Source organism: Eurosta solidaginis, chromosome 1, assembly GCF_040869045.1.
Source record: "Eurosta solidaginis isolate ZX-2024a chromosome 1, ASM4086904v1, whole genome shotgun sequence".
In the NCBI taxonomy this organism is placed as follows: Eukaryota; Metazoa; Arthropoda; class Insecta; order Diptera; family Tephritidae; genus Eurosta; species Eurosta solidaginis.
This window is the reverse complement of record NC_090319.1, coordinates 326,266,431-326,293,516: the sequence shown is the minus strand read 5'-3', so window position 1 is coordinate 326,293,516 and position 27,086 is coordinate 326,266,431. Positions and strand designations below refer to the sequence as shown.

At 37.3% G+C, this 27,086-nt stretch overlaps 1 protein-coding gene across 10 annotated transcripts in view; it reads right to left on the bottom strand.

Annotated features, from left to right (window-relative positions):
* The window catches only part of cher (filamin-A), a 264,422-nt gene that overhangs the window by 28,312 nt on the left and 209,024 nt on the right, over positions 1-27,086 (bottom strand). The window contains exons 1-2 of one of the 10 annotated variants that reach the window (XM_067762042.1): positions 9,419-9,719; positions 8,663-9,084 (exon numbers count right to left, since the gene is read on the bottom strand). The exons of 8 other annotated variants lie outside the window; for them this stretch is intronic. In XM_067762042.1, coding sequence (XP_067618143.1) covers positions 8,663-8,894 — 232 coding nt within the window. In that variant the 5' untranslated portion in view covers positions 8,895-9,084; positions 9,419-9,719. Of the gene's footprint in view, positions 1-8,662; positions 9,085-9,418; positions 9,720-27,086 lie in introns of those variants that run through there. One more of the 10 variants, XM_067762044.1, reaches the window with a different exon arrangement.

The following is a 27,086-nucleotide window of genomic DNA, read 5'->3' as shown; positions in this document are numbered from 1 at the left end:
AATCAAAAACCGTCAAACCATCATAACTTAATTCGGCGCAGAGTTTGCATTTACTATAAGGAACGCTTTGCACAAAACTTATCGAAATCGGACCACGCCCACTTTTATATAAAAGATTTTTAAAGGGGTCGTGAATGAATAAAAGAAGCTATATATTTGCAAAAAATAGCTTTATATCAATTATATTTTTTTTCCAATTGCAATTATAACATGAAATAGGAAAAAGTTAAAATTTATGAAAATGGGCTTGGCACTGCCCCTTTTATGACTAAGCAATTTTCTATGTTTCGGGAGCCATAATTCGAAGAAAAATTACCGGATCGTGATAAAACTGGGTAAACTTATTTTCTTAATAACAGGAACAATTTCTAGTAAAAACGGACGGAATCAGTTAAAGACCACGTCCTCTTTTATATGTGAAGGATGTTTAAAAGGGTCGCAGACAAGAATAATAAGCTATATCTTAGCGAAAAACAGTATTGTATCATTGATATTTCACTTAACAAGTGCTATTGTAAGAGGAAATTGGGACACATTTTTTTAGATGGGCGGTATCACGTGTTATGTAGAAAAGTAGTTTATCTGAAATGAACTGTACAATTGAAGGTCACGCTGAGTATATAATGTTCGGTTACACGCGAACTTAGATACCCTTACTTGTTATATTTTTGTTTTTTTTATCGACTTGCATTCGCGCCTGCAATATTTCTTAATTGAAGAAGCATAAAGCAATACAAAATAAATATCCATCCGAACATGAAAAGAAACGAGGCAGTGGCCGGTTTCGGCAAATTTATTAGACCTCTTTTGAATGCTATAAATTGTTACAATAATGCGTTCTTTACTAATGTACTTCCTAACACGACATAAAACATATGTTAGAAAAAGAAAGCTTTTAAGCAAATGCCATTTATCTTCGCGTTTTTGAGCAAATCTTTATTTGATTGTATTTAAAGGCTCATAATTTTTAATCCTTTTTAACGCTGCTCAATTTTTTCATCAATCTTATTGAAGTTGCCCTGGGTAGCTTACATTGAAAAGATAGCCTTTGGTCGAAAAAATTTCCGAGTTGCTCCGGTACATGAAACCGGCTGACGTGTTGCATTACCAATTGTGTTTGGATGCAACTAACACATCTAGGGTTGTCCAAGGTACATAGGCCGCACTGACTGGATTCCCATCGGGCAGTGCATTGTCAACAGACCTTTCAGAGATGGACCTTAGTAAACACTAGTACTTATGTTGAGCTTTTGGCATCAACATCCGGTCAAAAGAACTCGATACCTGGCAGATAATATCAATCCAGAGCTCGCTTAGATAATCGGTGGCCCTTCCACTAAGGAGCAAACTGCCAGTAGCCAGAGGTATTTGAAAGTCCCTATTGGCCACCATCCCAAGTTCGCACATACCTGTTCTGTCTAAAAGATGCGCATGCTAAATTCCAAGGATGTCGATATGCCCCAGATAAGCTTTATCGACTTTCGCTAGAAAGACGCTGCAGTGATCGTTCGACCTAAACTTCCGGCTAAGTCCGAGTTCTTGACAGAAAACCGTCTCGTACCAAAAGAACATTCTATAGAGGAAGATTGGCTTGTCTATTACATCATCCCGCCTCTGGAGAGAGTCAGCATAGCAGCAGTACCAGGTATATTAGTATTTCCTGCCTCTGTCCTCTTTATTAAGCTTGGATTGATATTTAATCATATACGACAGTATCAGCGATACTCCGGCAATGGAGGGTGGCCTGAATACATAAAGTTTGTACCTTATCGTACCTTATCGGTTTTATAAGGACTTACAGCTACTTCACAACATTCAGTCTAGTCGCCGTATACAGATATCCCCGAAAACGTTCCTGAAGGGTGTTCGGTAATTTTCCCCTCTTGAGAATTTCCAGATCACCAGCATAAGCCACCAATTGGTAGCCAATGCTTTCGAGATATGGGAGTGGTTCGTTTACGATCACGATCCAGATAATTCAAGGGGTTGATAAGCGCAATACAAAGCTTTATAGCTTCAAAGCTTCCAAACCTCGCCTACGCGGGAGGAATCCTGTTACAAATATGAATGTCTCATACACATATTTAGCAGGCGAGGCTTTGTCCGTAAGGCCTACAAGGTTTAATGTGGTAATATTAATCGTTCCCGAGATGGTCTGGCTAGTATCTTAATGGTGATTTGTTACCGAAAGGACCGGATCTATATCCGGCAAAGGAATATCAACATCGATACACTCCCCAAAGCCTTCGGGGAGCGTCTTTATCGTTAATACAACAACAACATCCATACAATGTTAGTGGGTCCTTCGACGTGCTAAATCTACTACTTATGGTATATTCATGATATTCTAAATTCTTGAGAAGATATTTAATAAGAAAATCTAAACGCCATGTCTAAGTTCGACCTCCCCGAAAAGCTTAGCAAAATGATATTGAGCAACAGCAGCGGATCTCTAAGTTTTAAGAAGGACCTTTCTGAGCCATTTCAATCCAAACGAAGCTTTAGACATTACGACTTTCTACGCCGATTTCTTTAGCCTGATGCTGTCGAAATTGTTGTAGCAGAAGAGCTAAAGATATTACAAGAGCGTTATATTGCTGGCGTATGTTGACGATTTTGATTTCATTGACCTTGATAATTGCGTCGAAATATACAAGTGAACGAAGGAAAGATATACATTTAAAGTGGAGGCCAGAGTTAACAATCTTAGCCTTGGAATCCAAAGAAGAATCATTCTCGCCTACAAGTGCTATTTGGGCAGAGTAGACCTCACTCGACGAACGAAAATCACTAATTCAATAAGAATCTCGTATGTGTCGTAAGGACATGAGATAGCCGCGATATGATATATATATAGGAAGCCCCGCATATATAGACTTTTACCGTTTAGTACTTTACACGTTTAGTAGTTTACACGTTGTAGTATTTTCATATGACTAGGCTTCCATATTGTTGTTAGCAACTGTAAAACTTGATTGATTTTACTACATTCAAGCTGGACCTCCTCATCCATATCGCTGGCGCTTCGAAGCTATTTCAACCTTTTCCAAATTTGCCAATCCACTTCTTTAGAAATAGCACTGGTGTTGCTGTTCCCCTTCAAATATAATAAATCACTTTCCAAATAGACACACGTCAATATTCAGCATATTATCAGTCATCAGTTTGAATTATCATTTGCTAAAAAGATATTCTAAAAACGAATTTCATTTCTGCTCGCAGCCAATCTACTTGCACTGCCAAGTGGCACTCGTGACGTTTCTTTTACTTTTTTTTATAGTTTGTCTACTAACAACGCATAGTGATTTTTGCGTAATGTAGTAGATTACTTTGAACATTGCATTGTTGTTGTTAAACTCATGGTATGTGCAAAAATCTTGCACAAAATATTTTACATTTTATATTTTGTTGTTGCTAACTTTTTTTGCTCGTTTTTATACTCACTCAACATGAAAATTGTTTTCAAATTGACTGAGCATTTCTCTAGTCACACTTGATTTAATGTTAATTAGAATTAAATTTTTAATATGCCTTCTAATGGGTTTTGAAAATTGGATGAAAGGAGCATACTAAGTCTTTAAATTGAGGGTAAAATTTAATAAGTGCATTTGGAAGAAAAAAAAAACGTTTTTCCCAATTAATAAAAGCACCATTCACACCTCCCTTGTTGATTCGTTAGCGGAGCGGCGTCGTTTTTTATGTGTTTCGTTTTAATAAAAAAAAATATTACTCGATAATTCTATAGAAACACTGCCTAACGAAGTAACGACCGAGATATGAAGAACTCTAGTAGTATGACAAAAAATCGTAAATGCCATGGCGCATGAGTAACATAGCTTAGCTCAAAGACGATTATCTATATATGGGGTATTCCATCCCATTTCGACCAATTTTGAACCCGACCCCTTTAAAATTGGCTGAAAGTTTTTCTTCTTTTTCTAGCTTACGAAAGACGTTTTTCAGAATTTTTTCAAATTTTTTCATCCAACTCAAAAAAAGTTATGAATTTAAAAAAAAAAAAAACACCGTTTTTGCTTTCAAAATGCTATAACTTTTTCAAAAATTGCCCGTTTGGGATCTTTTTTTTTAAATTTTTTTTAAATGTACTTTTCGGAAAAAATACAAAAACATTTTTAAAGTTTTTTTTTAATTTTTCAGGTTTTCGAGATTTTTCGAATTTCGCCATTTTTTTTTTTCTCATAAAAAACTTCAATCAATTCTGCAATCATCCCCACTAATCCCGGAATGGGCTGATTTTTTTTTTTATATTTTTTTTATTTGATTGAAAAAAAAATTTTCAAAAATAAAATTTTTTTTTATCAATTTTATTTATATAACAAAAAAATGTAAGAAAATGATTTTTAAGTATTCTTTTCTTTATATATTATGGTAATCTACGATTAAAATAACCAGGATTTATGACTGACACAGTAAACATAATTATAATTACCATAATATATAAAGACAAGAATACGTAAAAATCATTTTCTTACATTTTTTTGTTATATAAATAAAATTGATAAAATTTTTTTCAATTAAATAAAAAAGAAATATAAAAAAAAATAGGCCCACCCCGGGATTAGTGGGGATGATTGCAGAATTGATTGAAGTTTTTTATGAGAAAAAAAAAATGGCGAAATTCGAAAAATCTCGAAAAACTGAAAAATTAAAAAAAAAAACTTTAAAAATTTTTTTGTATTTTTTCAGAAAAGTACATTTAAAAACAAATTTAAAAAAAAAGATCACAAACGGTCAATTTTTGAAAAAGTTATAGCATTTTGAAAACAAAAACGGTGTTTTTTTTTTAAAATTCATAACTTTTTTTGAGTTGGATGAAAAAATTTGAAAAAATTCTGAAAAACGTCTTTCGTCAACTAGAAAAAGAAGAAAAACTTTCAGCCAATTCTAAAGGGGTCGGGTTCAAAATTGGTCGAAATGGGATGGAATACCCCATATATAAAATTCAAATTCTGTGTGTGTGTGTGCTCGCTATGGAGAAGTATTTCCCACACTTCAATCATCACCAAATTTTGGCTATAGGTTCCTTCGACCAAGACGAAGGTTATTCATATTTCAGAATTAAGAATATTAAATTGAAATCTTTTTGGCTATGCGAACGAGCAATCTTAGCTCCCTAAAATGATCATGTTAACAAAATCAATGATCGCATTCAAAACCAAATTCTTGGTGAAGTGACGAAATATAAATCGATCGACACAGTTACAGATAAAGATCAAATTGTGAATTATCCAATTGAATTTCTAAACTCTATATTAACTTTGAAAATTGGCTCACCAATCATGCTTCCTCGGAATTTAGACCCACCAAAATTGTGCAATTGGACCAGACTTTGCGTTAAGAAATTAATGCCGAATGTAATCGAAGCAACAATCAACAGCGGTAAAAGCAAAGGTGAAGATGTGCTCACACCACGAATCCCAATGATTCCTACAGATTTGCCATTCAATTTTAAGCGCTCACAGTTTCCTGTACGCCTTTCTTTTGCAATTACAATCAACAAAGCACGAGGACAACCGCTTACTGTCCTGCCTGAAATTTGAGTTTCCCTCATTTGGATTTGTTTCATGCGGCCTCTTTCAGTATTCTTTTCTTGTTCATCATCAACAACCTCTTTTCTTATAAGTGCCAAGTGCGAATAGTATTGCATCGCCTCATAACAAATGATCATTGCGTAGTAGCGAAAGATATAATTTTTACCTCCGGTGGATAATCGGAAAACCTTGCGTCCAGAAATCTTAATCGTGTTTTCGACAGTTCTGGATGTCGGTAAATGTTCTCCTCATACTAATATATGCTGAAGAGGAAACCTTTTAGTATATACGATCGACGAAGCTAAGGAAGTTCAGGATTTTGTGCAAATGGTCTAGCATCATTGCATTTGCAAACTAGTCTAGTAAATGTTTAAACTACACAAACAAAATATACGGCCATGCATTTGGTACGTCATTGCAAATACGCTACTCAAAACTCCGTAGTTCAAATTTAATATTCAATACTGCAGAGACATTCTAGACAGAGCCGTCAATACTTCACTTAAAAAAATAAAATTTTGTGAAAACAAGCCAAAACTAAAAAATTGTAAATTGTTTTCTGAACACTCTAAAAATCGACGCAAACAAGAAGCAAAACGTCCAGTTCACCGGAAAACAAGCTTAAGATGAACTTATAAGTCTCTTACGAGAGATTTTTACGCCCCGAGCGAGCGTGCCGCCACCAACGTCAACGACTGGAAGTAATTATGTGCTGGTGGGCACATTACAATAACGCAGCGGTTGTGGTTTATGTTGTACTTGCAAAAATACTTCCCGAAGGTTTAGGGGAGTGTTGCAGATGAGGGCAGTCCTTTTCCGTATATGAGGCCGGGAAGGTCTGGTATTAGCACCTTCTGTTACTAGCCCGACTGTCTCAGAAACAATTGTCGAAGCCCCTTAACCCGCTAAGAGCATCAGTCGGCTGTCTTCTTATTCTTTTCTAGTAGAGCTTTGCCCTTCAATAAGGTTGGTCCGATGCGACATGAGTGTTTGGGGCGTTGCTTCCACTTTGGAATTTAAAGGATGGTTGCGCACCCAACGATAGCTCCAGCTTCTATTCTAACTACTCCTTGCTTGTTTTTTGTTTCCTTTTTTCTAGAGTGACATCAACTCTTCTGTCTAGAGTAATATATTGCTGCTCAATTGACGAGGGGATAGCGAAAAGTCTACAGAGACATCCTACTTTATACAGCGTTCATATCGCTGGAGAACAAGAGGTGATACTCATCTTATACCTAGCACTTATTTGTTGTTTGATGCTAGTTTTTGGCCCTGTATTCATAAATTAAATTGTCAATCGTCTAGAAAGTTTTCAATTACATGTCTTTGTGACAAATACTGCATATTCAAACAAAAACTTTGCTCACGATTTTCGGGAAATAATTACTATAGCATAAAAGCACATTATAAAATGCACAAGATCCTGAACTTAGTCACCTTAGTGACTCCTGAAGACGTTCACATCTGCTACCCCCGTAAATTGGTTTAGTTTGAGAAGGAAGCTAGCTCGCTTCCTATCTAAAACATGATCCGAATGACGTTGAGACTTCGCAATCATTCCGGCTTGTCCACATTTAGTTCCTTCCTGTTCATTGTTGGTATATTCCTCTATACAACATAAATAATGTAGAGGTTTTTTGTTGAGCCTTATTATTTTATTTATTACCTTTTTATTTTATTCGACATCATCCTTACATGTAACTTGTCTTGTGTGTTCTTTGTACCCTGATAAAACATAATCTTTAAACTTTATTCTAGTTAAGGTAAACTTACTTCTGTAAGAAACTTAGTACATATGGACGAAATTTCTCAAGTGTCTAGGCACTGTAACATCCCCCAGTGTGCCCTTTTTTAGTCATCCTGCTATGTGTATTTGCATGTCTTTTTTTTATACTCAGAGTGCTTTCTACACAGAGTATATTAACTTTGATTGGATAACGGTTGGTTGTACAGGTATAAAGGAATCGAGATAGATATATATATCAAAATCATCAGCATGGAAAACAAATTTGTTTGAGTAAATATTGAGATATCTTCACCAAATTTGGTACACGAGCTTATCTGGACTCAGAATAGATTGGTATTGAAAATTAGCGAAATCGGATGATAACCACGCCCACTTTTTATATATATAACATTTTGGAAAACACAAAAATCCTGATTATTTAGTAAATAATACACCTAGAATGTTGAAATTTGGCGTGTGAACTGATATTGGGACTCTTGATAAAAATTTGAAAAAATTTTTTAAAATGGGCGTGGTACCGCCCACTTGTGATAAAATCAATTTTAGAAATACTATTAATCATAAATCAAAAATCGTTAAACCTATCGTAACAAAATTCGGCAGAGGTTGCCTTTACTATAAGGAATGCTTTGAAGAAAAATTAACGAAATCGGTTAAGGACCACGCCCACTTTTATATAAAATATTTTTAAAAGGGTCGTGGACGAATAAAATAAGCTATATCTTTGCAAAGAAGAGCTTTATATCAATGGTATTTCATTTTCCAAGTGGATTTATAACAATAAAAAGGAAAAACTTCAAATTTAAAAAAATGGGCGTGGCACCGCCTCTTTTATGGCTAAGCAATTTTCTATGTTTCGGGAGCCATAACTCGAAGAAAAATTAACGGATCGTAATACAATTTGATACACAAATTTTCGCTAAAGCAGGAAATATTTCTAGTGAAAATGGACGGGATCGGTTAAAGACCACGGCAGCTTAAATATAAAACAAGTTTAAAAGGGTCGTAGACTAGAATAATAAGCTATAACTTAGCAAAAAATTGTTTTGAATCAATGATACTTCACTTATCAAGTTTTATTGTAAGGGGAAATGGAGATACATTTTTTTTTAAACGGGCGGTGCCACGTGTTATGAAGAAAAGTAATTTATCTGAAATGAAATGTACAATTGAAGCTCACGCTGAGTATATAAGGGACGGTTAAACCCGAACTTATACACCTTTAGTTGTTTTTTATAAATCTGAGAATTAGAGTCCAGTTTCTAGGGTAAGTTAAGTGCTCCAAAATCCCTTTTTTTTACCATGAGTACTGTGCGGACTATTTCTGGGTGTATAGGAAGTGGTCAATTAACTGGTTTATTACCTTGATGCGTTATAATGTAGAATGAAGATAAGAAATTTAACGGCAAGAAGTCACGATCGTTTATTTCCTCATTCTCCGCTATGATCGTTTCATTGAAGTATACGTTGGGCGGTTCGTAATGATCGCGTTCTGATACAGTTATCTTATAGTAGTTAGGACGATAGAAATATGTAAACTCTTCCCAAGTAGCTTCGGGAGCTTCTTTCTTTTCTGGCAACCAGCTGAATTGCATTTTTTATTTGATTTGAAAGCCAAATTAATTGTGTTGGATTATTTTTTAGTTTTTTTATTATAAAAGATAGTTTTGCGTATTGTTTTTTTTTTATAATTTTTATTTTTTTTTTGAAAATAAGTTATTTGCGTTGTCACGTTTTTGTTATAATGCGATTTTTTCACACACACAAAATTTGGAAATAAAGACACTTAAAATTTATAACAATTGACATTAACGATACAATATATTACAAAAATTAGCATTGATATAAATTTTTGTTTTTTGCATAAAGAGATAATGCGAGTTAAATTAAAAACAGCGAGGAATAAGTTGCGTGCATGCCATTTTCCGAAGAATATGTGGAGTGGAGAAATTTTTTTGCTTAAAAAATTTTAACAATTTTTTTAAAACCTTTTATTGCTTAATAATTTTAAAATTTTTTCATAGTGCTATTTAATAATTTATGATTTTTCGCAACAACTCCATATATCCTTCGAAATGAAGCGCACATTTCACATACGCGTATCCAAAGGATAACTCACACTTATTTTTAATTTTTTTTTTATTTTTATTTTTTTTAACCAATATTTTTTCTATACGTTTTTTGTCTTTTTTATGCGTTTCCGCTTTTGTTTTATTGTCGAAAGCACACTTTTAAAAAACTGCACCACAAAATTTTTGTTTGTTTTCCTTTTTTATTGAGAGACTTGCGAGGTCCTTGTACTTCTTTAAATATTAAAAATAAAAACTAATTAATTTCTAAGCACTATCAACGACAACTCGTTCGGCGCTTGTCGTCTACGCGTTTTGACGTTCCGTTTCCAAGTGAGCTTTTTTTGATTCCAAATCGAAATTAAGGCCATCAACAATCATTAGCGCCTCCGATTGCGCAGCACCACCAACAATCATCAGCAGTGTCTTTCACTCAAAGACGTACACGCTCAACGTTAGCGTCAACAACGCTACATTAGCAGCAGCATTTAATATCTATGTAGTGTACCAGCACATGCCAGCTATCAGCGGCGATGGATCTTCGAAAAATCCACATCGATATTGCCCTTGTGTTGGTCACAATTAGCACAGATATACACGCGCACTCATTTACGCACACATGCACAAATATGCGGAAAAAAAAAAATGCTTAGCTAATATTCGATATTTATGAATTAGGGAAGTTTGCGGTCGCATTGCCCAGTGCTGTTTCGTTTTTATTGCTGCCAGTGCTGCCAACGTTATGTTTAATAGCTTCAAATGCCTGGCCTGTGGTGCTCTTTAGGTGTTGCTGCTGCTACTATTGTGATTACTGAGGGCTTGGCATAGGTTGTTGTAGTTGTGTGGTTGCTGCTGCTGCCGCCGACTTTATGACTTTTTACGTTGCAAATTAACATCATTTCTTATTTATTCATATTTTTATATAAAAATATAACAATTTCCATGTATTTGTGCTCCCGCTGCTTAACTTTGTGCTTTTTTGCCTCGTGAATTTCAGTATTTTGCTTCTTGTTTTTTTCGTCAGCATGAATTTTGTGTTTTATGAGATTATAAGAATTCTGCGCATATTTTTGGTTAATTTATTATACATAATTTCGAATTTTCGAACACGAACTAATTTTTAGATGCAAAAAACTTTACGCATTCGTTCCGTTATTTTCTTTTATTTTCTTGTACAAGAAAGAATTGTTTATTAGTGAGTTATCCTGGTCATCATTTCACCTCTAAATATTGGTCTCTCCCTTCCTTTACGACGATTTCCTTTACTTTTCCCCAGCTTTTCCTGCTACTCTTCCAATAAACAGTAAACATTCCTTCAAAATCTGTACCTGAATTGAGTTTGAATGCAACTCAGGTCGCAGTTTTGTTAATATTTTTCGGAGCGGTTGAGAGGCTAAGGAGTTGACATTCAAGTTGAATTCGTATCGCGTTGCAAACTTGTCCTACCATATGTAAAAGACGGGTATAATGCCTAGTAGTTGAATTTAAACTGAAGACCGAGATGCTGTATTCACTCCGTGTAAAACCCTGTACGGACACTTCGAAATTCTAATATATACTCGGAAAACAATTTTAAGAAGCGAAGACGTAAGAAGTTAGTTACACTGAAAGAAAAAGACTGGTAAAATCAACCGAAATACGGATCAATTCAACCGAAATTTCTGTAAGTTTTTATCCATCGCAACAAGATGTTGATCAACTGCGCACAAATTGTTGATTCGTAATTGACCGTTTTAGTAGTCAAATAAACAAAAAAAGTTGTTTCATTATACTTACCCATAGTTTTGTTAAATTAACAATTATTACTGTCACTCTAAGAATACCAACCAAAACTGCTAATATGAAAGGCATTTCTGTTCTTTTGAAATTACCAGTGCAAACTGTGAAATTAAAAGATTTAATGTTAACATGAGCCTAACAGCGAAAGCCGTAGAAATTACAGAGATTTTTGTTCATTAGAAATAACCAGCGTAAACTGTTAAATTAACAGAGTTTATTGGCGAAATGACACTACCAGTGAAATCTATTGAACATATATTTCGGCATTTTCTACATTAATACCCGTGGAAAAAATAAAAGCCGGATAAATATATATTTAAACATACGTAGTTTTCTCTTTTATTTGTATAAATTACACATAAGTACATTTCATTTCTAATGATTTTATTGTTATATTTAGTAATATTAATTAAAATAATAACTTAAATCTGAACTCAAATAAACAAAAGTTGTTCCTAATTACCATCGACAACTTTGTACGAAAGTATGTTGCCATATATGTAAATACGTAAATATGTGAATACATATGTAAATACGCATGTTTGCTACATATGTACATATTCAGACATGCGTTAGTACATGCTCTAGCGAACATAACGGCACTGCACCGTTTGTTAAACTTTATTTCAACTTTTTCTTCAAAAATGTCCACCATATTGTTATATTATAATTGTATTTATATTTGTGCACGCTCATTTGATATAAAATGTTTCCATTTTCTTTGAATTTAGAACATAAGTCGGACAAATAAATACATATGTACATACATCTATATGTACTTACTAACCGAACTTCAATTGGGCGTACATTAAGTATGCTGGCACACATTAAACATTATACACTTTATTACTTTGTTTTATTAAACGCACTTTCACCAAATTTAGTTTTTATAATTTATGTAATTTATAGTTTTGAACTTTCTTCTCTCGCATATACAGTTGCCACACTTGATTGTTTCGAACAAAACTTGTATATAGATGTTTGAGATCACATTTTAAATAGAGAACTTGTAAGTTATAGAAAAGTAAAGAATCAAATCGCGAGAAAGTAATTCACCACTCGGGTTACTTTACATGTAATTCGGCAAGTTTAATTCTCGTAACACTCTAAGTTGAAACGGTTCCAAAACAACTCAAACTTTTATGCTGTCGGAAACATCAACATTAAAAAAGGATGTTTTTTATTATCTTATAAGATTCGTTCGCGTGAGTGAAAATTCGTAATAACTTGAGCAAAATGTTACTAACTTTGGAAAAATCCTGTTCGTTCAAACAAAACTTTTGCAACAAGAGGGCGCAATTTTGCATTTCCTTTGGAGGAGAAGTTGAAAAATTATACCCTATAAATAGGTGTCCCGGTATCGCATAATTTTTTGTAATGTTATGCATGGTAGGTAGGTTGAACTGGCCGGTCCATGATGACCTCACATAGACTGATTGAGTCCGTAGTGGTACCAGAAGTTTGTTTTAACGACCAAACTGAAAAACCCTATCAAAAACCAGGACCTATGTTATAAAATAACTCCGTCCTCTTGGCAAATACTAGAAGCTTCCTAGGACTTAAGCCACTTGCTGCTTCTAGATCTGACAGCTGTATCACTCCTAATATCTGGAGTCTTAGCCTGGCAAGTGCAGGGCACGAGCACAGAACGTGCTCGATCGTTTCCTCCTCCAACCCGCACTTCCTACACCTGCTATCACTGACCAAGCCTAATTTAAAGGCATGTAACGCCAGAAGGCAGTGTCCAGTCAGAATACCCGTCATGAGTCTACAGTCCTCTCTTTTTAATGATAGAAGCAACTGTGTTAGTCTAAGGTTGTAAGACCTACACATAATCTTCGACACTTTACAGCCCCGCGCTTGAACCCACGCCTTTTCTGCTTGGTCGATCATGTGCACCTCTCGCATTCGCTTAATATCGCCCAATCTAATTGGGACGTCTACGGAGCAAGCTTCAAGGGATGCGCCCTTTTTAGCTAATACGTCCGCTTTTTCATTCCCATCTATTCCCATATGCCCTGGGACCCAATATAGATGTATGCTTCTCCCTGTCCCGATTCTCTCCAGAGACTGCTTACACTCTAACACGCATTTAGATGCTGTGCTATGCGAGATTATTGCCTTAATTGCTGCTTGACTGTCAATATAAAAGTTAACACGGTTGCAGCTTAAGCTATTCTCTTCCAGGGTTTCTACTGCTTTGGTTACGGCTAATATTTCCGCTTGGAAAACGCTACAGTAATCCGGCAGCCTGTAGGATCTGCTTAATTCCGGATCAGCGCAGTATACCGCAGACCCTACTCCTTCCACTATTTTGGAACCATCGGTGTACACATGTATCGCCTCGTCCGCCATTTGCGCACCCTTGCGCCAACCGTCCACCTCTATTGTGGCCTTAAGATCTCCCTCAAAGTGCAGGTAGGGAATCATGTAGTCTGTTCGTCTTGTGACTGAGGACGCTATACTACTATGGCCATATGGTCGGCGCTCAAGCTGCCCCGAAGCATCGAGCCTGGTTGCGGTCGTTAACGCTTTGTTCTTTGCTACCAGGTCTACAGGTGGAATGTGCAGAATGGCATACAGTGCAGCCGTCGGGGTTGTTTTCAGGGCTCCCGTAATGCAAAGCATCGATAGTCTGCATACCCCCTCTAATTTTTTGAGGTATGTTGTTTTTTGTGTGGCTTTCCACCAAACAAGAACTCCATAGTATAGAATAGGGCTTACAATCGCTGTAAAAACCCAATGAGAAAGAGAGGGCGATAGGCCCCACGTACACCCCAGCATTCTTTTACATGCATAGAGTGCCGTTGAGGCCTTCTTGACCCTCTCCTCCAAGTTGAGCTTCCATGACAGCTTACTGTCTAGGATGATTCCTAGATATTTTGTGCAAGGTTTCTCCTGTAAGGTCACCGCTCCTAACTTAGGCCTGGTCCAATTTGGGACCTTGTACCTCTTTGTAAACAAGACCATATCCGTCTTCTCCGCATTGACTTTCAGCCCGACATTAGATGCCCAGGTATGAATATCCCGAAGCGCCCGATCCATCAAAGAACTAATCGTTGGAAGGCATTTTCCACTTATGACAATTGCAACGTCATCTGCGTAAGCCGTAAGTTTTACGGGTCCCTCATCGAATTGCCTGAGCAGTTGGTTGATGACCAGTGTCCACAGCAGAGGTGATAGCACCCCTCCCTGCGGCGTGCCCCTGGCCACTGATTTCGTGGCCTCGTACACTCCCCATTGTGATGTAATCTTTCTGCAATTTAACATGCAGCCGATCCATCTGATTAAGGCAGGATGTACTTTAATGTAATTAAGACCATCCATAATCGCCCATTTTGCAACATTATTGAAAGCCCCGGCAATGTCCAAGAAGACTCCTAGAGCATACTCCTTATATTCCAGGGATTTCTCTATGCTTTACCACCCTATGCAATGCGGTGTCTACCGACTTGCCTTTGGTGTACGCATGCTGTGTTGTGGAGAGCAGCTTTTCATCCACGTTGGACTTTATGTACACATCTATCAGCCTCTCAAAGGTTTTGAGCAGAAATGATGTTAAGCTAATGGGTCTATAGTCTTTGGGATACACGTGACCGATCTTCCCCGCCTTTGGTAGAAAAGCTACACGAGCAGTTCTCCAAGAGTGCGGTACATGATTCAGTCTTATGCACCCATCGAATATTATTTTAAGCCATTCCACGACCGCCCTACTTGAGACTTGTAGCATGGCCGGGAATATACCATCTGGGCCCGGCGATTTAAACTTAGAAAACGTCTTCACTGCCCACTCGATCTTGGTATCGGTCACCAAGCCCGGCACCACTAGCTCCGTGATCGAAGTGTGAGTGATGTCTGCTGGTTCTTCTAAACCGTCTCCCGATGGGAAATGTGTATCGAGAAGCACCTCAAGGGATTCCCCACTATCACGTGACCATTCCCCGTTCTCTTTCTTTATTAGTCCCTGGACTATGTTTCCCTTTGCTAGGACTTTTTTCAACCGTGCTGTTTCACTGGAGCACTCTATGTCCGTACAGAAACTTTTCCATGAGTTTCTCTTCGCCCTGGTAATTTCACGCTTGTAGATCCTCAGTAGATCCCTGTACTCGTCCCGACACGCTTCGCTTTCCGCGGTCTTTGCGAGTTTAAACATTTCTTTTACCTGTCTTCTTAGAAGACTCAGCTCATTGCTCCACCATGGCGGCTTTGCTTTTCCTCTGAATCTTCTTAGAGGGCAAGCTTTGTTATACGCAGTCATAAGCGTCCTTGTTAGGAATTCATTCGACTCCTCCAGTTCCTCTACATTAGCAACCTCTTTGGGTTGTCCCAGTTTCGTTTCTACATGTTTCTGGAATTTAGTCCAATTCGTTGCCCTAGGGTTTCTAAAGGTTCCTCCCTTCTCTACCCTCTTTAGTGGGATGCTGAAGCTTATATACGCATGGTCGGAGAAGGATGGTCTATCGAGAACCATCCAATCATACCTTGATATATCACGCTCGGAGCTCAATGTAATATCCAGAATATTGCTGGATGTTGGACCAATGTATGTAGGAACATTTCCCCTGTTGGCTATCTGCAAATTGGTTTGCAGGATGTAACAAAATAGAGATTCGCCTCTCTCGTTCGTATCTGCTCCTCCCCACGCATTGTGGTGCGCATTTGCATCTGCGCCTATGACCAACCGCCCTTTGCGCCCTTCCTCCTGTACTAGCCTTTTGCACTCCATCGGTGGAACCTCCGCAGCATGGGCCATGTAGCAGGACGCCAGGATAAATGCCTGCTTATTCTTTTGCTCAACGGCCACCGCTACGAGATCCTCGGTGGTGTAATTAGGCAGCATATATGAATGCAGCTGTTTCCTTACCATTACTACAGCTCGCACCCGTCCTTCCGTTTGTGCGTAGTAAACGCCAAGCCCGCGCGCGCTAAGTCCAGAAACCTTTCCTCCCGATGAGAGCCACGGCTTCTGGATCAGCGCCACGTCAAACGAACCCTCCTCAAGGGTTAGGAGGAGTTCGCTCGACGCCACTTTACTGTGTTGGAGGTTTATCTGTAGGACTCGCAGCACCATTGGGCTGTTTGTCCCCCTCCAGCACCTTCGTCTTGACGTCGTCGTCCTCCTCTTGCCCTTTTGGTTTAGAGTATTCGAGGCCCCCTTCAGCCCCTCGTGAATGTTGTGCCGTGTGTTCCTCTGTGCGAGTCACAGCACCATTTAGCGGTTGGTCCTCTTCTAGCACGTTCGTGGTGACGTCGGGGACCTCCACCTGTCTTTTTTCCCTTAGGCTTCTGAGGTCCTTTTCGACTTCGCCCACTTCCAGCGTGTTAGGATTTTTATCCTCGGGACTTCTTTTCCTGAGTCGCATGTAAATTTTGCCAGTGCCAAAGGACATTTTGCCAAGCTACGTGTACAAAATATCCTCCGCCTGCTTGTTTATTTGGAAGATGTAGAACTGACCATCCTCGGTAGGCCGAGATACAGTAAGTACCTTCCAATCCTGTGTCGGTATGTTCGGATTCTGATTCTGCAGAAGTCGCAGTGTATCCTCCGACTTCATCACGCATGGTATCCATACCTTAACTTTGGTACCGTGGGGATTTGCGCTTTATCCACCACCTCAAACCGCGCGTTCGTGCCTTGCCTTTGGAGGTTTGGAACGACTTCCTCCAGCCACCGCAAGCTCGCGATGTTGTCGCACGCTATCATCTTCACACCATTATACCATCCCCCCGAATCAAAGGTTGGAAGGGGCTTACTTGGTTGTTCCCGCACCATCTTAAGCATTAAGCTAATAAGCTCCCTTTCCACAGATCTCCACCTTTCAGTAGTCATTTGTCCGAACGGACTGCTACGATCAACCAGCGCCACAGTGTGTGTTATGCATAGTAAATTAAAAAAAGGGTTTTTTCGTTTTGTATTCATAACTGAAAAACTAGTGTTTGTTGTTTTCCCAATTTGAGTTGTTTTTTTCGATTTGTTGGTTTTCTTATTTTGGTGTTTTTGTTTTTAACAAGTGGCACCATCGCCATAAGTACAAAGTACATAGCGCAGTGAGCGTCAAATCCTCTTTGAAATTTGCTCATGCATTGACTGTTGTTCGCTGTTGAAATGACCAGTGAGATCAGTTGTGTTAAAATCAGTTAGATTGATTAGGAAGCTGTCAATTTTACAGAATTGTGTTAACTAGAGAGCGACAATTTCTCTTCTGTTGAAATGACTTAACTAATTTGTTCGCTTAACAAAGAACTTGGTCGAATTAACCATAATTCGATCAATTTGACCGAATTTCGGTTAAGTCAAGAACAACAGTACCGATTTGTTAATTTTACTAGCACCATTTCTTTCAGTGCAGAAAGAAGAAAAGGAAGGAAAAAAGGCCAAGTGTCTAAGATAATTTATAAACGGAATAATAATTGAAAATTGTACTTAAAAAAACTGAACTCATATGCTAAGCAAAAAAAAAAACTCCTTTCGGTAGAAACAGACCTTCGATTTGTTCAAAGTTAACAACACTAGCAACATCCTGTTCCACCCTTTAGCACGCCTTAAATAATTTATCCTGAGTTAGATGCTACTTTCTTGTTTCGCGGGAAACTAACTATGGCTTAAGAGAGAAGGCGTGATAAACTGTGCGAAAAGCTTTCGGCAGTCTGAATGCCGCGAGGACCGGACTGTTAGGATAGGGGTTTTGATTAATATATTCCAATTTATTTTTGGCCTTACTCATTTTGCCGAGAAACAATGTTGGTAGTTGGCTAGCTATGGTTTGGCTTGTAGTTAAAGGCCAGACCTTCAATTTCAGGTTTGTTAGGTAGAGGTAGGAATAATAATTTTGGATATACAAACGGTAACGGCTTTCGTTAAATAACTAGTTCCCTCAACTGCAAAATATAGAATCAGCATTGTTGACTTCCTTAAACACTTTGGTAGTGGTGGAATGGATCCGAATATCAGCAGCAAAATGCTATATGATTTGTGGATTGCAGGCATTCGGCCGTTGATAGTAACTTTCCTAGGTCAACATACAAGTCGCAGGTCGTTGGAAGCTTTACCTATTTGATCCGTGTTGGTTGGTTGATCAATTTATTAATAATGAGTTCCACCTTGAGGTCATCACGTTAATTCGATATTACATTGAAGGGGAAAAGGGGGTAGAAAGTGAACGAAATTGATCGAATCCGTAATTTTGGGAAAGCCTCGTTTATTGAAATGAACAGAAACAGCCAAAAGATAGATGCCTGTTAGAATCCCAAGCAGTCAGCTCTTTTTCAAGGTATGAAATCAAATAGACGAACGATTGAGAGAAGCACAACTCTCTACTGCAGACTAGCGGGCATGAAGGCAATACGTCGTTGTAAGCGTTGAAGTCGATTACGCAGTGACGCCGGGGCGAGTATAGCTGGGCCAACAGATGACAGGAAATATGTATGCAGGTATTAATATGTGGGTTGGGAACACCTGAATGGTCAACTGTGGCATGACTATCTAAGATAGTATTCATTAGGGTGGTGCCGCTATCCTGGGACTGTACTGCACGGGTTAATGAATGCGGCATGTGGCTCAGATTTAAAGGCTCTATCTGGCGCTGAGTTTTGCTTGTTGTCTTGTCTTACGAAGACGGTTATATCCATGATTTTAGCCTTGGAATTAAGAGATTGGCGGGTGTTTCAGTTTTGAGTGTAGTAGTCTCGACCAACCTGTTTGCAGGGCCTGGTTAGCCAGAATTGTTGGTTGCGTGGGTCAGCAGTATGATACATACGTTTCAATGTTTGCTGGAACTGACCTCATATCATACAAGTAGGTGGCTAAGGCTTATGCTAGAGTTGCTTATGATGAATGTCGCTGGAGTACATCACCTTCACAATTTTTGCAGTTCGTAAGACGAACTGGGAGCTTATGATCTTGTCACATCGCCGAAGGCTCTAAGTAAAATCAAAATATTTGAGAAAAAGTTTTATAAATTCGAAGCACTCCGAGCTTTTTTTTCAACCATGAAAAGCCTCAAAGCATAAACTAGTCTGTCTTGCGAATATCGTTTGGAGACGGCACAAAAAATGTAGATTACGCCGATTTGTAGGACCAACTTAAAAGTAGTATGTTACAAATCGAGCAAGAGATTTGTACGAAATCTTTGCATAAGGTAGCGTGGAAAAAGAAGGTGTTACTGATTCAGACATGCTTAAGCAACCCAAACCGCGCGCATTTTGTAGGCTATGGGATTACTACATTAAAAAAAGTTGCGGGATTCATATTTGAAGGAGTCCATTCAGACATTTCCACAGTTTACACGAAAAATGGCGTCTATAAATGATTGAAGCCTAGAATAAACGGCTGAATCGACCCTCCAGCCAAGTCCAGTCCCTGGCTGCGTTCCCTCCAACTTCCGAAGCAACTCAAAATTTTTGAATATCTTTCAACGGAAAACGCATTGACTTAGACACAAAATTTTAATGCGACAAAAAATAGTAAGCGAGACGTTAAAAAAAAAATTAAGAAAAATTATAATTTTCGTATACGCAATTGGCGCAAATCAATCAAATGATATTCATGGCACTCATGCTCGTGCCACTCGATTTTGGCATTACAACTAGAAAATGCTATTTTTCATTAAATCGAAATTCTAAATGCACCGTGCAATTTCGAACTAAAATAAAATAAAAATAAAATTAAAAAGAAAAAAACTTAAAAGAGGCAAAAACTTGCTTTGCAAAATCCAGGGATTCTTTTGAGGAGCTACAAAAATAATAATCGAGCTAAATTTTAAAATCGTTCTAGAATTGTATGCATATAAGTGTGTATGTGTGTATGTATTTAATTGTTTTTTACTATAGGATTTTTTTGTAATTGCAATTTCTATTATGATTACTCACACTTAATCATTTTGAGGATGTCACAATGTGCATTTGTATTAGTGAGTTGATGACTCGCTAGTGGCGCAATTTGTGGGTCGGGAAATCAATGAATTTGACATGATGTATGAGAAATCAGCGGCAGCCGCTAAGCAAGCAAAGAACTAATCATTAAGCCGAAACACATCATTTGCAGCAAAATATTTTCGAACCAAATCAGCCACAACGCGCATAAGTACAGTGTAGAGATATACGCCGCCGATAAACGCCGCCGCCGCCGCAGCCGATTTTGGTCGTTTTTCGCACGCCGCCGCCGAATGCCAAAAATATCTGTTTAGGCCATTTATTGTTCATGTCGAAAATTGGTCGCATATGGTCGAAAGTGGCATCAATGGATGCGCATTACTGCCAGTTATAAGAAACTAATAGCGAAATTTAACTCTTTCTAACTGTTCAAGAGTTATTTAAAAAACAAACAATGTCAGCTTAACACGGACTTTTCATTACCCAACCAAGTTATTAAAACAAAACACTAAAAAAAAGTTATATAATAAATTTATATGCTCACTTTGCATATTTAAAAAAAAAATTAATAATGAACAATGAATTCAAATAAAATGACCCAAGGCGAACATGTTTTCAAATTATCCTCAAAAAAGGTGCTGATTTTTTAAAAAATTGCATATTGCGATTGGCTGAAAGAATTAGCGAAATCAGAAATTCAAAATCCTTTAGTAGGTTCTAGGGGCATAAACACTCCTTTGAAATGATTCTTACCTCATACTTAAGTTGAGGATATATGTACGTATGAGAAGGGTTTGAAAAATCACTTGGTCTTACATTCAAACATCTGCTGTTTATTTGCGAAACTATACAATAGCGGCTGAAATGTTAATTTTGATTTTCACACTTCGTCCTTCAACACCCAAGTCTCCCGGTTTGACATTTTCTAAAGTTGGCGGCCCTATCCAAAACTAGTTCCTTGAAGTGAATCACATTAATTGTAGCCTATCAACCAAGTTTAAATATCAACTACACGTTACGGCTCCTTTTACAAATGTGAATAATATCATATATTTACCAGGTGAGGCTTTGTCCTTCGCAAGAACACTCAAAGTGGTGAAGCAAAAGCTTTCTCAAGACAGTCGAACTAATGACCGTGTGTGCTACTACCCTACCGTAGTGGACAGTCGAAATAGTCTGAAAACTGAAGCTACGCGGTCATCCATAATGAGCTCTTATATCATAAAGCCGGAAAACAGCAGTTAACATCTTTCAACTTAAAATCGGTCGACTTTCATTCTAAAATATCGTTTTGATTTAACGAAGACAATTGAAATCAATGTTGTGAACACAAACGTATGCAAACTTTGGTCTACATTTTAAAAATTTTATCCAGGATCCTTGTGAAATTTTAATTATGTAGATGCGCCGAGGATTATACGATTTTCACCCATACCGCAATGACATCCACTTAGACGACGGCGGCATCCTTGGCCGAATAGTCACTCTCTAATGTTTCAAGGTGTTTTTCTGGTGCAGCTCGGCAGCATAGCGCGACACAAACATTCCTTAGAAAGTCTTCGGAGCTACACCTAGAGCTTCTAGGACAGTGACGTCGACGAAAGTATGAGTTCGAAGTCGCAGTCCTATAGCTTCTGTGCTGGCATATGGTGTGAGGGTCAGGAGGCGTGGTAGCGACTGGTGGTCGGGATTGCTACTGTTCGCACATCGGGAATTGTAGCTCTTAATCATCGGGGATTGTCGCTCGAAAAAACTGGATGCGCCATGTGCCACGAGAGTCATGAATATTAATAGACCATTAATAGCAACCGTAAGTCGCATTTGTGCGTGACCGTCAAGAAGCCACAAATTTTTAAAGAAATTGTGTGTGCGCGACGATTATTAGGAGTTAATCCCAGGTGAAACTACGCTTTGCACGAGATATACAGACAAAAGTGTGACCATTTTATGTATCTCTATTTCTTTTCAGCAGACGCAGCAGTACCAATTCCAAAGGCCGGGGTTAGGTTCGAGGCTTCTCTGAAGTGAACGAGGGACAATCCATCCGCCAGGAGCTACTTCTGAAAATTTTTCAACGATCTGCGAGATTTTGAGGCAAAACCCCGGATCTTTCCGAAATGGCCAAGACGTTGATTTCCTTAAATACATACAAACAAAACCTTTCCTAAATATTATTTTTTTAAATAGAAAAATCAAGATTTTTAAAGTAAGAGCACCGGCGTATGCCGGCGCGCCGCCCACGCCGCCGCCGCCGGTATATAATAGAGCCTACGCCGCCGCCGCCGATAAAGTGATCGGCGTAAACCTCTAGTACAGTGAGCTTAATACAATTTTTTTAATTAAATACACCATCGCTGCAAGTGTTGGGCAAATATTATTCGAATAACATATAAAAGTTACAACAATTTTTTTCCGATTAGTACGATATATTCAAATAGAGATAATTTTGTATATTTAACGAAAATTTATATGGCTGACGAACAAATTATTTTGCTTGTTATTCAAATATGCTTCACACATAAAAATTATTTTTTTATATTTCAATGAGTTTGCTATTAGTTTTTGAAAAAAAAAAAAATTATCAAAAATTATTTAAAAATAAGTTAGGTTAGGTCAAACTGGTCGGTCAATAAAGTCCCCACATAGACTGAATGTGTCCATAGCGCTACCAGAATTTGTTTGACGACCAAGCGAAGAACCACAATCAGGTGCCAGGACTTATGTTAAAGAGTAACTCCGTCCGTATTTCAAAGTAAGTTATTTATCAAAAGTTTATTGAGGAATAGCTTAAGTATGAATGCATTATAGTCGAAAAGTCTAATTATAACAAAATTTCATTCGATTAATTATTTAAATAAAAATTTGTTCGAATAATGCCCAGCTCTGGTTGCATGTTATTATGGCAAGAAAGTCATCATAGCGTTTATTGGAAAGCAAAACGTTACAATCAAAATAAAGCAAGCAAAGATAAGATGAGCGCAGCCGAATGACAGTATACATCAGGGATAGTAGAGGTTATGTCTTTTATAATAAAATTAAAAATTTATCAGTTATTCTTTGACATTTACCATAAAAGTAAAAAGTGGTGGTAGCGTGATCCACTTGCCACAGGGAATGTCCTGGCTTAAAATCTTGGGCAAAGCAACGTTTTTTAATTAGAAAAAAACTTTTCTAAGCGGGGTTTGGTATTTCTGCCATGACAAGCTTCACCGTGCAAATTCGTTTGCTTGCAGATGTCGGTGCCGGCATAAAAATGTGGGGGAAACTGAAAAGCGAGCAAAAGAAGCACAGCCTAGATCTTTTCGGAGGTGAATCACGCTACGTGCATATATATATTTTAAATAGTTGTGGCTTGGCCGCCGTGGTGTGATGGTGGCGTGCTCCGCCTATCACACCGAAGATCCTAGGTTCACGCCCCGGGCAAAGCAACATCAAAATTTTAGAAGCAAGGTTTTTCAATTAGAAGAAAATATTTCTAAGCGGGGTCGCCCCTCGGCAGTGTTTGGCAAGCACTCCGAGTGTTTTTATGCCATGAAAAGCTCTCAGTGAAAACTCATCTGCCTTGCAGATGCCGTTCGGAGTCGGCATAAAACAAGTAGGTCCCGTCCAGCCAATTTGTAGGAAAAATTAAAAGGAGCACGACGCAAATTGGAAGAGAAGCTCGGCCTAAGATCTCTTCGGAGGTTATCGCGCCTTACATTTTTAGTTGTTGCTTTATTCTAAAATTCAACAACTAATAGGTAAAACCTGATTTTTTTATAAAAATTAAAAATAACACTTAAAAATTAACTTGTATTATAAAAGTCCGAACTAATGGTTAAACATAAAAGTTAAAAATGACTTTTAAAATCATAAATAAAATTCAAGGTAGTATTTTTTTTATAATTACTTCTTAATCAAGAGAGTTCTTAAATACTGCCAGTAAGAAAACCCAATTTTATAAAGGTTAGCCAACTGCCTGCTTTTCGTCATCATTTAAGGATCATTTCAGGAACAGTTTATTTGGTGATTGGACATCACAACTGAATTATTTCGGGTATTTAAAGCCATTTCAGGATTGTGTTCGGAAAAAAATCAGAATAAATTCAGAATCATTTGAGAACTACTTCCGAATTTCTTTAACATAATTTGGGTATTGGTTTCGTGGTCGTTTCAGTTCAGGACTAAGTATTTCGGAATCGTCTACGGAATCGATTCTGTACCATTTAAGCATTATTTCATTTTTATTTGAGAACTATTTTCGAATAACTTCAGAACCATTTCGGCAGCATTGTGGTATTGTTTTTGCAACGATTAGGAGATAGTTTCAGAACCGGGTCATTTGGCGTCTGTTTAAGACCACTTTAGGATTATTTTGGGATTACTATAAGACCATTTAGGTATTGTTTTCGGCATTCGTTTCGAGATGATTTAGGGATCATTATGGAATAATTTTGGCACTCTTTCATATTCATTTCGGAATTACTTCAAAGTCACCTCGGGACCATTTCGAAATTTTCTTCTCTTGCAATATCATTTCGGGATCATTGGCGAGCTTGAAATCACTTCAGGACCGTTTTGGTATTAGTCTCGGGGTAATTTAGAGATTGTTTTCAGTAGCATTTTGTGATTATTTCTGGACTCTTTCTATATGATTTCAGCACTATTTCGAGATCACTTGAGGAGCATTTCGGGACTGTCTTCGGGATCGATTTGAGTCTTTTTCAGCATCATTTCGGAATACTTTTGGAAAATATTTTAGAGTTTCCAAAGAACCATTCGGCTTTATTGTTTTCGCGATTATTTTGGGATAATTTCGTAATTCTTTCAAAGTAATTTCAGGATAAATTTAGAACTATACAAGCACATTTCTTGATTGCTTACGGGATCCATTCAAAACTATTTTTTATATAAATTGAAAATTGCTTCCCTTAAATCTTTATTTCAAACCGAAAGAAAGTCTCAAACTGATCCCGAAAACTATCTTTAACTGATTGCGAAACAGTGACAAATGACCATGAAAACCATGCCGAGGCGATCTCGGAAATCCCGAAATAGTACACAGTTTTTAGAAAAAAATCCCTATTAGGTAGCAACTAAATTTTTTTGTTTAAATAACCTTTCGTTTGATACCCATACGAACAGTATTTTTTTAATTATTGTATATGAGAAATTATTACTGAATATTTGCTCAATTTTCACAATTTTTCGTTACATAGTTATCGCTTATTATAAGAAAAACCCAAAATTAGAAGTGGACCAGAGACCAACCTATTCCAAAAAAAATGTTATTTTTAGGGTGATTCGCTTGAAAATCGGTACAGGGGTACCTCTTTGGCAAAGATAATATTGCGCCAACCCAGAGAGTATTCTGAGAAGCTTCTTTCCTGAAAGTGGACCAGGGACCGATCTATTCGACCAAGCTCTATTCACTATTCGATTTGCCTGAAATTTGGTGTATAAAATAAAGTAAATGTAAGGCGCGATAACCTCCGAAGAGATTTCGGGCCGATCTTCTCTACCAATTTTTTCAACAAATTGGCGGAACGGGATATGCCGACTCCGATCGGCAAGGCAAGGAGTTTTCACTGAGAGATTTTCATTGCAGGAGTACACTGTTGTTGTTGTTGTTGTTGTTGTTGTTGTAGCAGTGCTTCGCCCCAACCAATAGGTGCGACCGATCACAAATTGTCATCAATATCCTCTAACGGGAGTCCAAGGAAACTTGCTGTTTCAACATGGGTGGACCATAATGAGAGGGGTGTTAGAGGCGTTGGCAGGAATACACTCGGAGTGCTTGCCAAACACTGTCCAGGTGTGACAATTTTTCGTTACAGAGTTATCGCGTATTCTAAGAAAAAAAGCCAAAATTAGTTTTGTGTTTCGCAATTAAAGAAAAATTTTAACTATTATTTTTTTACTTTTATAATAACAGTCAAACTTTAATTCTTGTTTTTAACTTTTATAATTAATTAATTTAACTCTTACTCCTGACTTTTATAATAAAATTCATCTTTTAACCTTTGTATTTGACTTTTCTTATAAATCTCATCTTTTAATTCTTATTTTTTACTTTTAAAATAAAAGCCATATTGTAGTTATTTTTTCAGGGACGGAAAATAATAATTAGTTTTTTTTCGGAGTCGAAAAAGTCCTGGTCAAAAAATTGTCCTAGGTGAAAATGTTTGAGTTCCCAGGTATCCCTATAGCAATATCATGTCGAATCGTGCATCCTCTTTATTTTTTGAAGCGTTTCCATAAAAGTCCACATATAAAAGTAAAATCTGTATTTTTATTTTTTGAGTCCAATAGAACTAGTTAAACCCGGACTTTTATTTTGGCCTTAAAAAAAGTACGGATTTAACTTTTATTTCCGGAATTTTATTTTTAAAAGTTCGAGTTTAACTAGTTCTATCGGATCCAGGTAATAAAAATCCGAAAACAATTTTTCTATTGATCCAAATATATTAAAAGTCCAAAATTAATAGTTTCCAAGGAATTATATTATAAAAGGAATAACAGTTTCCGCCCCTGTATTTTTTACATATATACAAATTAAATGGCTTATTTTAACTATAAATTTTGACAATTATAAAAAATGACATCTATCAAATCTTATTTTTGACTTTATATTAAAAGTCAACTTTTAACAATTATTTTTTACTTTTATGAGATATGTCAACTTTTAACTGTAAATTTTGACGTTTATAAAAAATGTCATCTATTAACTATTATTTTTGATTTTTATATTAAAAGTCAAATTTTAACAATTTATTATTAGCTATCATCCGGTGGGCAAATCCTGAGCCAGATAAATAATTTTGCATGTAAATGCAACAACAACGATTTGAGCCAGATAAATCCAGATAGAAGTCTGGTTCAATTTGTGAGCCAGATAATTTGTTAATTACTTCTTTTTAGGTTGGCAACGCGGCCTTTAATATACCTACTTTTTCAAAAATAGATGTCGCTGCTTAGCCTTTCGCCGTATGAATTAAATGAAAAACAGCGGCGACATCTGCCTATCACATTTCACGTGTGCGAAAATTTCACGACATCTGCTTCTCAAGTCACTCAATGATCCAGAGC